General features: G+C 53.7%; 1 protein-coding gene across 3 annotated transcripts in view; it reads right to left on the reverse strand.

Annotated features, from left to right (window-relative positions):
• Positions 1-12,554, reverse strand: part of DOK4 (docking protein 4) — a 225,758-nt gene that overhangs the window by 68,246 nt on the left and 144,958 nt on the right. For all 3 annotated transcript variants that reach the window (XM_069654129.1, XM_069654136.1, XM_069654146.1), the window contains exons 2-3: positions 7,126-7,233; positions 466-580 (exon numbers count right to left, since the gene is read on the reverse strand). In XM_069654129.1, coding sequence (XP_069510230.1) covers positions 466-580; positions 7,126-7,233 — 223 coding nt within the window. The remainder of the gene's footprint in view (positions 1-465; positions 581-7,125; positions 7,234-12,554) is intronic.

Here is a 12,554-nt window from a genome sequence, read left to right on the forward strand (position 1 = left end):
CCCACCCATTTCCCAAAAATATTTAACCCTTTACCCCATACCTAAATGCATTCTCTGTAAAATGTTTTGCCATAAAATATTCGATATATGTTCCTTCTTATGAAATATTCGATATGAAGACTGGATACCATTCAAACGCAAGGCTACAGACTCTAGATGTATGCAGTTTAGCATTGTCAGTGGTCATACAAGGGCCCTGGCCAAGTAACTGGAAAAGTAAAATGCAGAAATTGTCTGGGCAAACCAGGGGCAGGTGGACCTCCCACACAATATCCTCACTAGGTACGCGGTGGCATCGGCAAAGGGTGTCGGGACTCCCTGGGGCGTATCCGTGATCAGAGTAGCGATTCACTGCTACGCATATTACTAAGCATTTGCAATACTTTGGCTGAATGAATGGACAAGTGAGGTGTGCAATGTGAGACTTTCCGTTTGTGCACTAGATCGTGGCGTCCTGGCAATTACCTGAGTCGCAGGTGAAGGTTCTGGCCGTGTCGTCCGTGAAGATGATGGCCACTGCTTGCCGCTTGGTCTCTTTGGGTAGCCGGGTGATGCACTTCACGTTGTTAATCTCTGTGATCTGCAGGGGGAGAAGATGACAGATACGCCTCATAACCAGGCTCCTTATAGGAGGTCCCCAAAGCTGCCCTGTGCTCCTCGGAATGTCCCACATCTAGTCAACACTCTTGCTCGGCAGCTCTAGGTCTCCAGGGTGGGCTTCATGGTGAGGGACAGACTGTGCGGTCGCTCAAGTGTTGGGCTGTCGAGGAGTGAAGTGTTGTGGAAGTCCTGCTTGTGCATGACCTCTTACAGCGGTCAGAGTACAGGCTGTGGGGAAAGGACTGCCTGTGGGTGATGTGAAGGGATGCACTGGTAAGGCCCGGCATCAAAACACCATGCCCTACATTCACAAATTGGGAAGAGTGACTTTTTGGGACAAAACTGCATTTAATGCTAGAGGGCACGAGTTGGGACACTTTATTGCAAGTAGCAGGGTTGGCCAGTAACATTGGCATGACTATCAGATAAATGGAGCACAAAGTCATTAAGCTGACCCACTGTGCCCACGTAATTGCCGACCCTTGGACATTGATATGGTGGCCTCTAGTCCAGTCTGAGCCGCATGATCTGTAGGCAGCTGTGGACTTGGAAGCTGTAAGATTTTATGCCAATGTGCGATGGTGGGTGCACTCAGTCGGCATGGGGATGCGCGCGTGCTAGATGTGGAGGAGCTGCAAGCAGTAGTGCAGTGTGCTGCATGCGCGGGGGGGGGGTCATGAACACACTGGGAATCACCACGAGAGGGGCCCATGCGGGTGGGGTCGTTATTAGCGTTTTACAGGCACTACGGACAGGGACTATGCACAAGATATCCTCCACTGAGGGTTTAACCCCAACCAAACACAAGAGATCTATCTCTGTTATCTTCTCCTCTTCCCTTGATCCCCGTGAGGCACAAACAGTCTTTCTTCCGTGTTGTTATCCTTGGGGGCCTCTTCTATCACACAGGTTTTGCCCACATTGAATTCTCCCCTGGGTTTCCCAAAACAGAGCAAATAGGGTTACCATGGTCTCCTCTTGAGGTCTCTCCCGCCCTACGTCTGCCATGCAAGGGAACCCAGTATAAGCCAGTTTTATAAATCATGTATGTCTTGCTTCACAAGGCAATGCCTCTTGTACCAATGTTATCTGTCGGAGTCTCTCCCGGGGGCAGAAAGAAAATCCATTGGTGTGGGCCGCACAACCTAATGCCCTGCTCTATTTCCTCCTCTCATCTCTTCAACTCCTTCTTACTCCTCCTGCAACCCCAACTCCTCCAACTCCTCCAACTTCTCCTGCTCCTCCAGCTTATCCAACTCCTCCTGCTCCTCCAACGCCTCCTGCTCCTCCAACGCCTCCTGCTCCACTACTCCAACCTCCCACACCTCTCTTCTCCTGAATGAGCTTTTATCGCAGTCCCTTCCCTGTCCCTGGGCCGACCTTGTGGTAAGGACGTGTGCAATAAACTTCCCTGCTCAGGGATTGGTTGGGTTGCCCGACTTCCCACTCCCCCAAACGCATCACCCCTGACTTTACCGGCTACTCTTTCAATGCAGACCACGTTTCTAAAGGGCTGTTATGCCATCTTGGATCTTACCGAATCACGCATGTGTGATTGGATACATATGGTGAACTCGGTGGACGAAGCGCCAAGACCCGCATCTGCTCTGTGTTCCTCTGCCCAGTGGCAAGCTTGCCCCTATTGCTTTCTGGCTTGGTACACTTCAATGGAAATCAAAACTGGACAAATACTGCAGGCCCAGATCCATTAGGCCCACATAATTCAACAGACTGTCCCGAATGCGATTTCTTATAAGGGCAGTACCAAAGGCATAAGCTGTGTGGGGCAGCCTTGCCCCAGGCCCCCAGTATGGGGAGGAGACTAAGGGATCCTCCCCATACCACCCCTGGCCTCCACATCTTGTAGTGGGTGATGGGCCCAGCCCCCCATGCCCCCCACACACACCTTAATATAGTGGTCTTCAAACCTTTTGGCCTGGGCCCCCCATGAACAAAATGTGGGCAGGCCGCCCCCCCCCCAAAAAATGCCAAATGGACAGTAAGTCCAAATGGCCCAAATGGCTATGAACAATTCCCAGTATAGTCTGTGGGCTCCTCACCATCTCCCATCACAGTCTCTGGGCTACCCTAATCCCACTTTTAGCCCAGTCCCTGGGCTCTCCCCACCCTACCAAAGACCCTGGGCTCTCCCCACCCTGCTTTCACCTCTATGACATGGCTCCACCATGCTGCTCCCACCACAGTCCCTGAGCTCCCCCCACTCAGCACAGTCCCATGGCCAGTGGCAGCTGGGGAATTTTTAAGTGGAGGGGCATACATATTTCCCCCAGATATGCCATAGCGACCGAGCGTAGTGGGGCAGCATGAACCAAACAAGGATGTTCGGGGGTGTTCCCCGGTGAAATATTTTTAAATAGGAGTTAAAATGTTGCGTTTTAAAGAATACTTTTTTTCAAAAATTTAGTAAAAAGCCAAACAGTTTGCAATCGGCGCTGGGGGCCCAGGGGCAGACATGGCATTTTTTTACTGACCATCTATGATAGATGTCCAGTCAAAAGATACCATCCCTGTCCATTGGCCCCCACAGCGCATAACACACACACCCTCGCAATCAATGGGATTAAGTGTGTGTGCAAGGTGCTGGGGGAGCCAAGGGGTAGGCCTGGTATTTTCTGTTGGACATGTATGATAGATGTCCAGTAAAAAGATACCATCCCTGTCCCCTGGGCCTCACAGCTCCTAACATACTCACACAATGTGATTATGTGTAGGTGAGGCGCTGGAGGACCCAGGGGGCAAGCATGGTATTTTTCGCTGGACATCTATGATAGATGTCCAGTAAACAAATACCATCCCTGTCCCCTGGGCCTCACAGCTGCTAACATACTCACACAATCAATGTGATTATGTGTAGGTGAGGCCCGTGGGAGGACCCATGGGGCAGGCATGGTATTTTCTGCTGGACATCTATGATAGATGTCCAGTAAACAAATACCATCCCTGTCCCCTGGGCTCCACAGTGCCTCGGAAGGAGAGCTGATTTTGGTAGTTGGGTAGGGGGATTGTGCAACAAAGGCATTTTTAAACCCTCCTCCGCCCTTGCCCCACTCACCAAAATCAGCTCCATGGACCAACACAAAACACACACAGACACATGCATCCATACACATATTTAAATTCAAAATAAATTAACATAAATGTTCGTTCTGCCCTGGTCCTGAAGGTTCCTCCCCAGCGCTCCAGCTCCTGCATCATGAACAGGTTTTGGGATGCACAAGCTTCCTGCACATGCGTGCAAGGGCCTGAGCGTGGCTGCTGAAACGCCCTGCTGCAGTCTGCTCTGTCTGTATGTGCGAGGAGGCGCAGGAGCTCTCCTCGCACATACGGACATGAGATTCCACAGCCAGCATTTCCAATGAGCTATGGAACGCAGGCGAAGCAAAACACCACCAGCCTTGCATGGCTCATTGAGCATGTGCAGCTGGGGAAATGAGCTGTCAAAGGGAAACGGAGATTCCCTTTGACAGTCCAGCCAACCCAGCAGCACTCGCTCAGCTGGAAAAAGCAGCCCTCAGTTTGAATACCTCTGCCTTAAGAGCTATGCAGGGGACATCATCACAGGTAATATAGATGCGTTGGGTGCAGTGGAACTGTACATAATGATGTAAGTAAGCTGGTTGGTAGAACTTTGGGTGCTGAGAAAGTTGTAAGGAATGACGTAAAAGTCATGGATGTGGGGAAGCTCTTTAGGATGGTTTCAGAGCACTGGATGCGTGGGAAATGTATGAATGCTGTACATGAAGAAGCTGCAGGGGGTGGCGTAGGTCTGCTAGATGTTTGGGCGCTCCAAGGGGTGGTGTATGAAGACTGGATGTGAGGGAGCTGTAAGGGATGATGGGCGCTGTAAGGGGTGATGTGGAGGTGCTGGCTGTGAGGTAGCTGTGAGTGATGAAGTGGGGGCACTGGCTGTGAGGGAGCTGTAAGGGGTGATGTGTGGATGCTGACTGTGAGGGAGCTGTAAGGGATGATGTAGGGGCGCTGGCTGTGAGGGAGCTGTAAGGGATGATGTGGGGTTGCTGGCTGTGAGGGAGCTGTAAGGGATGATGTGGGGTTGCTGGCTGTGAGGGAGCTGTAAGGGATGATGGGAGCTGTAAGGGATGATGTGGGGGTGCTGGCTGTGAGGGATGATGTGGGGTTGCTGGCTGTGAGGGAGCTGTAAGGGAGCTGTAAGGGATGATGGGAGCTGTAAGGGATGATGTGGGGGTGCTGGCTGTGAGGGAGCTGTAAGGGATGATGTGGGGTTGCTGGCTGTGAGGGAGCTGTAAGGGAGCTGTAAGGGATGATGGGAGCTGTAAGGGATGATGTGGGGGTGCTGGCTGTGAGGGAGCTGTATGGGATGATGTGGGGGTGCTGGCTGTGAGGGAGCTGTAAGGGGTGATGTGGGGGTGCTGGCTGTGAGGGAGCTGTAAGGGTTGATGTGGGGGTGCTGGCTGTGAGGGAGCTGTAAGGGGCTATGTGGGGGTGCTGGCTGTGAGGGAGCTGTAAGGGGTGATGTGGGGGTGCTGGCTGTGAGGGAGCTGTAAGGGGTGATGTGGGGGTGCTGGCTGTGAGGGAGCTGTAAGGGATGATGTGGGGGTGCTGGCTGTGAGGAAGCTGTGAGTGATGAAGTGGGGGCACTGGCTGTGAGGGAGCTGTAAGGGATGATGGGAGCTGTTAGGGATGATGTGGTGGTGCTGGCTGTGTAGGAGCTGTAAGGGATGATGTGGGGGCGCTGGCTGTGAGGGAGCTGTAAGGGGTGATGTGGGGGCACGGGCTGTGAGGTAGCTGTGAGTGATGATGTGGGGGTGCTGGATGTGAGGGAGCTGTAAGGGATGATGTTGGGGTGCTGGCTGTGAGGGAGCTGTAAGGTGTGATGTGGGGGTGCTGACTGTGAGGGAGCTGTAAAGGGTGATGTGTGGGTGCTGACTGTGAGGGAGCTGTAAGGGATGATGTAGGGGCGCTGGCTGTGAGGGAGCTGTAAGGGATAATGTGGGGGTGCAGGCTGTGAGGGAGCTGTAGGGGATGATGTAGGGGTGCTGGCTGTGAGGAAGCTGTGAGTGATGAAGTGGGGGCACTGGCTGTGAGGGAGCTGTAAGGGATGATGGGAGCTGTTAGGGATGATGTGGGGGTGCTGGCTGTGTAGGAGCTGTAAGGGATGATGTGGGGGCGCTGGCTGTGAGGGAGCTGTAAGGGGTGATGTGGGGGCACGGGCTGTGAGGTAGCTGTGAGTGATGATGTGGGGGTGCTGGCTGTGAGGGAGCTGTAAGGGATGATGTTGGGGTGCTGGCTGTGAGGGAGCTGTAAGGTGTGATGTGGGGGTGCTGACTGTGAGGGAGCTGTAAGGGGTGATGTGGGGGTGCTGGCTGTGAGGGAGCTGTAAGGGGTGATGTGGGGGTGCTGGCTGTGAGGGAGCTGTAAGGGATGATGTGGGGGTGCTGGCTGTGAGGAAGCTGTGAGTGATGAAGTGGGGGCACTGGCTGTGAGGGAGCTGTAAGGGATGATGGGAGCTGTTAGGGATGATGTGGGGGTGCTGGCTGTGTAGGAGCTGTAAGGGATGATGTGGGGGCGCTGGCTGTGAGGGAGCTGTAAGGGGTGATGTGGGGGCACGGGCTGTGAGGTAGCTGTGAGTGATGATGTGGGGGTGCTGGCTGTGAGGGAGCTGTAAGGGATGATGTTGGGGTGCTGGCTGTGAGGGAGCTGTAAGGTGTGATGTGGGGGTGCTGACTGTGAGGGAGCTGTAAGGGGTGATGTGTGGGTGCTGACTGTGAGGGAGCTGTAAGGGATGATGTAGGGGCGCTGGCTGTGAGGGAGCTGTAAGGGATAATGTGGGGGTGCAGGCTGTGAGGGAGCTGTAGGGGATGATGTAGGGGCGCTGGCTGTGAGGGAGCTGTAAGGGAGCTGTAAGGGATGATGTGGGGGTGCAGGCTGTGAGGGAGCTGTAAGGGATGATGTGGGGGTGCAGGCTGTGAGGGGGCTGTAAGGGATGATGTGGGGGCGCTGGCTGTGAGGGAGCTGTAAGGGATGATGTGGGGGTGCAGGCTGTGAGGGGGCTGTAAGGGATGATGTGGGGTGCAGGCTGTGAGGGAGCTGTAAGGGATGATGTAGGAGCGCTGGCTGTGAGGGAGCTGTAAGGGATGATGTGGGGGTGCAGGCTGTGAGGGAGCTGTAAGGGATGATGTAGGGGCGCTAGCTGTGAGGGAGCTGTAAGGGATGATGTAGGGGCGCTGGCTGTGAGGGAGCTGTAAGGGATGATGTAGGGCGCTGGCTGTGAGGGAGCTGTAAGGGATGATGTGGGGGTGCTGGCTGTGAGGGAGCTGTGAGTGATGATGTAGGACGCTGTGAGGGAGCTGTAAGGGATGATGTGGGGGTGCTGGCTGTGAGGGAGCTGTGAGTGATGATGTAGGATGCTGGATGTGAGGTGCTCTAGGGGTGACTGAAGGAGCTGGCTCTGGGTGTGTTGTGTGGAAGTTGGATGGGCCAGAGATTGAGGTGCGGTCCAGAAGAGCAGACAGTGATACCACCAACCTTAGGACAACCCCGCAGGAGCACCGACTTCTCGTCAGGATACTTCTCCAGCCGCCTAGGTCCTTTGCTTGAAGATTTCCTGAACACCAGCCAACATCGCCGATAAATCTGCAAGAGAAGCGACTCGACATTACTACATGCGTCACACCTGGCTGACTGCACTCCACCGCGCCTTTTACTTCCTGCAGCATCATGAAATGCGGGCATTCCCCCCAAAAAGCGAACGCAAAACACACAGCCTGAAAAGAACGAATTTTAAAGGCCGAATGTGTGTGAGATTTTTGTACCTTTTAAGAAATAAAATAGATGGGGGTTGTTGTGTATGGGTCTAGTAGTTAACTTGAGAGAGCACGTTTCTCACGAGTTAGTGCAGCAGAGCCCCAGGAAGCGGCAACTCGTGTCCGTGTCCGTGGTCGTGGCCTGTGTGAGAGAACGGATCTCAACGACCGGTGGGGGGTGTCTGTACTTCCGCTCCCTATATGGTGGAGGGGAGGCACAGGAGACCCCAGCCAAGATTCTCTATTCGGTAGCAATGGTCGAGCAATCAAGGCCTAGCTTCTCAGGAGGTGATGCAGGCTGGTTCTTAAGTACAGTGTAACCCCAAGCCCCCACAAAGGAATATCCACACGCTGTATTGGTTAGAACACAGTCTTTATATAATCAAAGGTTAAGGTTATGTACATTTATCATGATAACTCACTTTGTACTCTGGCAAAATCTACAATGACAAATATTTACAATCCTAAAGTGGTACCACCCTAGATCTCCTTGAAGTGCATGAACAGTACTGTACAATGTCACACAGACCAATAGAGTGAAACCAACAATAGAGAGAGGAGAGGAAATAAGATGGTTGAGCAATAGGCAGAATACTGACCCCTACCACTAGGCACAGTTCTGTGTGGAGATCCCCCCACCTGGGCAACCTGTAAAGAAAGATATAGCACAAGCCCAGTCCATATATTGCTCTGCAGGTCTTATTTTCCCCTATAATGTTTTTACCCCCCCAATGTACCTGGTGGAGTCGAGTTCCTCGAAAGGGCGTCGACAAACGTCGAGGGACTCGCTGTTCGGCGACAGGGAATCGACGGCCCTTCTTGAATGCCTTCCCTTTCAAGCGGGAGGCACGGGGCGTCGAACGTCCGTCGACAAACGAGGTAGAACGATGTCGAAGAGGCGGCAGCTTCGTCCGAGCGGTGCTCGTCGGCGTCGGCGTCCTGCAAGGCGGAGGTGTGCGGGGCACCTCGATGACAATAGTTCTGGACCGCAAAGATTGTAGAGACGGGAGCCCAGCAAGGGCGTCGAGTCGTCCGAGTCTTTGAGGTCGTCGGGTGGCGGGAAACCCACCGGCAGGTTTCTCCTCGGCGCGTTGGTCGTCCTCGACTTTCTCCGGCAGGATAAGAGGTCGACGAAGCGGTCGAGAGAGTCCTTCGATTGAATGTTCTTAGGCAAAGGAGCGGACGGCTCCGGTCGTCGGCGGCACGGCGTCAAGTGGTTCCCACGGCTGGGCAACACAACTTCGACGGGCCTCCAGCGGTTCCACAAACCTGCGAACCCTGGTCGACGGCAATGGACTTCGACGGCGTCGAGGTCCGGGTGCTTCACTTTGATCTCCTCCGCGGTCCCGTCTCGGGTCGACAGCCTTTCGAGGGTCTGTCTTCCAGGGCGCTTCGGTGAAGATGGAGCGGTGCTCGATGGTCCCTCGGAGCACGGGAAGAGGGCGCCTTACCAGGTCCTCTCTCGGGTCAGCCCTCGACGAATTCGTCAGCCTTCGGATCGGTCGAAGCAAATGCCACAGCAAGTCTTCTTCTTCCAGCTGGACGTCGAGGATCAGCAGTTCCAGTTACTCGTAGAGTGGAGACTCAGCTCCCTGGCTGCTTCAGGAGCACAATGGTCGCTTCTCAACCAAAGGTCCCTTCTGAACACTTTTCCAGTGGTGAGAGGTCCCCAGATATACTATCCTCTCTCTCATCCACGCTGCTGGCACACACTCAGCAGCCAATCATACTGCAGGGCATTCATGCAGTCAGTCAGCCAATCAGGCACACAGTGCATTCAGGCCACACTCCTCCCTTTCAGACACTCACAACAAGGAATGTGGATTGGGACAAGTACCCAGCCATTCAACACTACACACTGCATTCAGGCCAGTTTCGGGCAGGGCTGTCTCAGTCTTTGTCTCTCATGCCAGAAACCAGACAACCACAACAAGGAGTGTATATTGGTCACCCACTCCATTCACCCAGGTCCCACCCACAGGAGGTACCCACAACATACAGTCAATGGGAAGGCTCCAGTCAGTCTAGCTGGGCCTTCACAACAACACCATATATGGAACTTCCACCCAACAGCCAGTCAGGGGGAAGGGACAGAGTCAGGGCTTCCCAGGACTTTGGGAAAAACAAGACAACAGGCAATAGAAAGCAAGAGGCCACAGGGGCCATCTTGTTTCTATCAGGAATCAACTGATCCCAATGGCAGGGCCTGGGTGTCCCAAAATGGAGGACACTCAGAGCACCTGGCAGATTCAGCATGGAGCTGCCACCAGCCCATACCCTGCTCTGTGGGCCACCCACAGGTGCCCAAAAACATACACTAGGGGCACAGGGTTGTACCCCTACCCATGGGTGCCATAAGGGTATCCCATGGGTCTGTTCACCAAACCAAAAGAGAGAGCTGCACTGCCAGGAGTCCCACATGGACTCCTGGGCAGAAAACATGACAGAACACACGGTAGAAACAGAAAAAGGACAAGGATTCAGAGGCCCTGTCCCTCAGATGCATTTCCAGCATCACAGTCGCCCCCCCCAGACTGAGGTGGAGGGTGTCTAATCTCCCACGGGATAGACACCCTCATCCAGACGGTCAACATACCTTCTGGAAAGGCCATCTGCATTATCGTGACTCTTCCCTGGTCTGTGCTCTATGGTGAAGTCTAGCCCTTGCAGGCTAATGGACCACCTGAGCAATTTCGGGTTCTCACCCTTCATCTGCATAAGCCACTTCAGGGGCTTATGATCTGTTTGGACCTTGAAGGTAGACCCCGTAAGGTAGGGCCTAAAACGCCTAAGGCTCCAAACTATACTAAAACACTCCTTTTCAACAGTAGCCCACCTAGGTTCTCTACCCTTGAGTTGTCTACTGATGAATATGATAGGGTGTTCTCTCCCTTTGTCATCTAACTGGGACAGGACAGCTCCAATTCCGGTGTCGCAGGCATCCGTCTGGACGATAAAGGGTCGGCTGTAGTCAGGCGCACTCAACACAGGTGCCCTACACAGACTTTCTTTCAAGCCATCAAAGGCCCTCTGACAGTCTTCGGTCCAATTAACCTTCCTAGGCTGCTTGGGTGACGTTAGAGCGGTCAGAGGTGCAGCTATGGTTCCATAGTCTGCCATGAAATTGCGATAGTACCCAGTGAGGCCCAAAAAGGCTCTCACCTGGGTTTGAGTAGTGGGAGTCTCCCAGTTCTGTACATCCTGTACTTTACTGGAGAGAGGTTGGATTTGACCCCCTCCTACCTCATGACCAAGATAGGTAACTTTCCCCATGGCTATCTGGCACTTGGTGGCCTTGATAGTGAGGTTAGCCCTTTTCAAGGCCTGCAACACCCTATCCAGATGTGTCAAATGCTCTTCCCAGGTGGAACTGTAGACGGCAATGTCGTCTAAGTAAGCCACACAAAAGGCTTCCAGCCCACTGAGCGCATGATTGACCAATCTCTGGAAGGTTGCAGGGGCATTCTTCAACCCAAAAGGCATGACCCTAAACTGGTAGAGTCCCTCAGGTGTTGAGAAGGCCGTCTTTTCCTTGGCATGGTCCGTCAGAGCTATTTGCCAATAGCCTGAAGTGAGGTCAAAGGTGCTCACAAACTTGGCAGCACCGATGGTGTCCACGAGCTCATCAGCCCTGGGTAATGGGTGCGCGTCAGTTTTGGTGACGGCATTGACTCCTCGGTAGTCCACACAGAACCTCCAATCCTTGGTGCCCGCCTGGGAACTTGCCTTGGGGACAAGGACCACTGGACTGGACCAGGGACTGGTTGAGGGTTCAATAACACCCAGATCCAACATCTTGGCGACCTCAGCCTGGATGTGGTTCTTAACGGTATCTGACATACGGTAGCACCTGCTTTTGACAGGTACACTGTCACCAGTGTCAATTTCGTGCTTACACCACGGTGTAAGGCCTGGCTTCAGTGAAAACAGAGAGGCGTACTGTTGGAGCAAAGCCCTACAGGCCCTCTGTTGCTCTGTTGTCAAATCTGGAGAGAGATGTACTCCCTCCACTGAGCCATCCTGAGGGTTGCTATGCAGCAAGTCAGGAAGGGGCTCACTCTCATCCTCTTCTTGCCCAGAAGCTAGCAAGAGACATGAGACTTCTGCTCGCCTGTGGAAAGGCTTGAGCCTGTTGACATGGAATATCTGAGGGGCTACCCCAGGGGCTCCCATGTCAACCAGATAATTGACTTCGCCCATCTTGGAGATGATCCTGAAGGGTCCAGTCCATTTGTCTGCCAAAGCCCTAGGCTTGGTAGGCTCCATCACAAGGATTTCCTGTCCCGGAGTCCAATCCACTTGCGAGGCTTTAAGGTCATGCCAGTACTTATTCAATTCCTGGCTGGCCTTGAGATTTGCTGTTGCCTGACCCATCATCTGTGTCATCCTCCGCCTGAGGCCTAACACATAGTCCCCCACTTGCTTGGCGGGACCTGGAGGGGTGGCTTCCCAGCCTTCTCGGATCAAGGCGAGGGGCCCCCTCACGGGATGTCCAAAGAGTAACTCAAAGGGGCTGAAACCAACACCCTCTTGAGGTACCTCTCTGTAAGCAAACAGCAGGCATGGCAGGAGGAGATCCCATTTCCTCCTTAGGGGCTCTTCCAAAGCACCTAGCATGCCCTTGAGAGTTTTGTTAAATCTCTCAACCAGACCATTGGTCTGGGGGTGGTAAGAGGTGGAGAACTTGTAGGTTACCCCGCACTCTTTCCACATGGTTTTCATGTAACTCGACATGAAGTTGGATCCTCTGTCAGAGACAACTTCCTTGGGGAATCCAACACAGGTGAAAATGCCCAGGAGAGCCCTGGCAACCACCTTGGCCGTAACCGTCCGAAGGGGTATCGCCTCAGGGTACCTGGTGGCATGATCTACCAAGACCAGGATGAACCAATGTCTACCTGAAGTGGGAGGGTCAAGGGGACCGACGATGTCGATGCCCACCCTCTCAAATGGGGTGCCAACCACTGGCAACGGCTGCAGTGGGGCAATGACACTGCCTCCAGTCTTGCCAGACAACTGACAAGTTGGGCAGGTCCTGCAGTGGGACTCCACTTCTACTCCCATCCGTGGCCAGTAGAAATGGGCAGAGAGCCTCTGCTTAGTCTTCTTGGTCCCAAGATGACCAGCCAAGGGCACCTCATGCGCCAACTG

Source organism: Ambystoma mexicanum, chromosome 1p, assembly GCF_040938575.1.
Source record: "Ambystoma mexicanum isolate Mex_15411 chromosome 1p, UKY_AmexF1_1, whole genome shotgun sequence".
NCBI lineage: Eukaryota > Metazoa > Chordata > Amphibia > Caudata > Ambystomatidae > Ambystoma > Ambystoma mexicanum.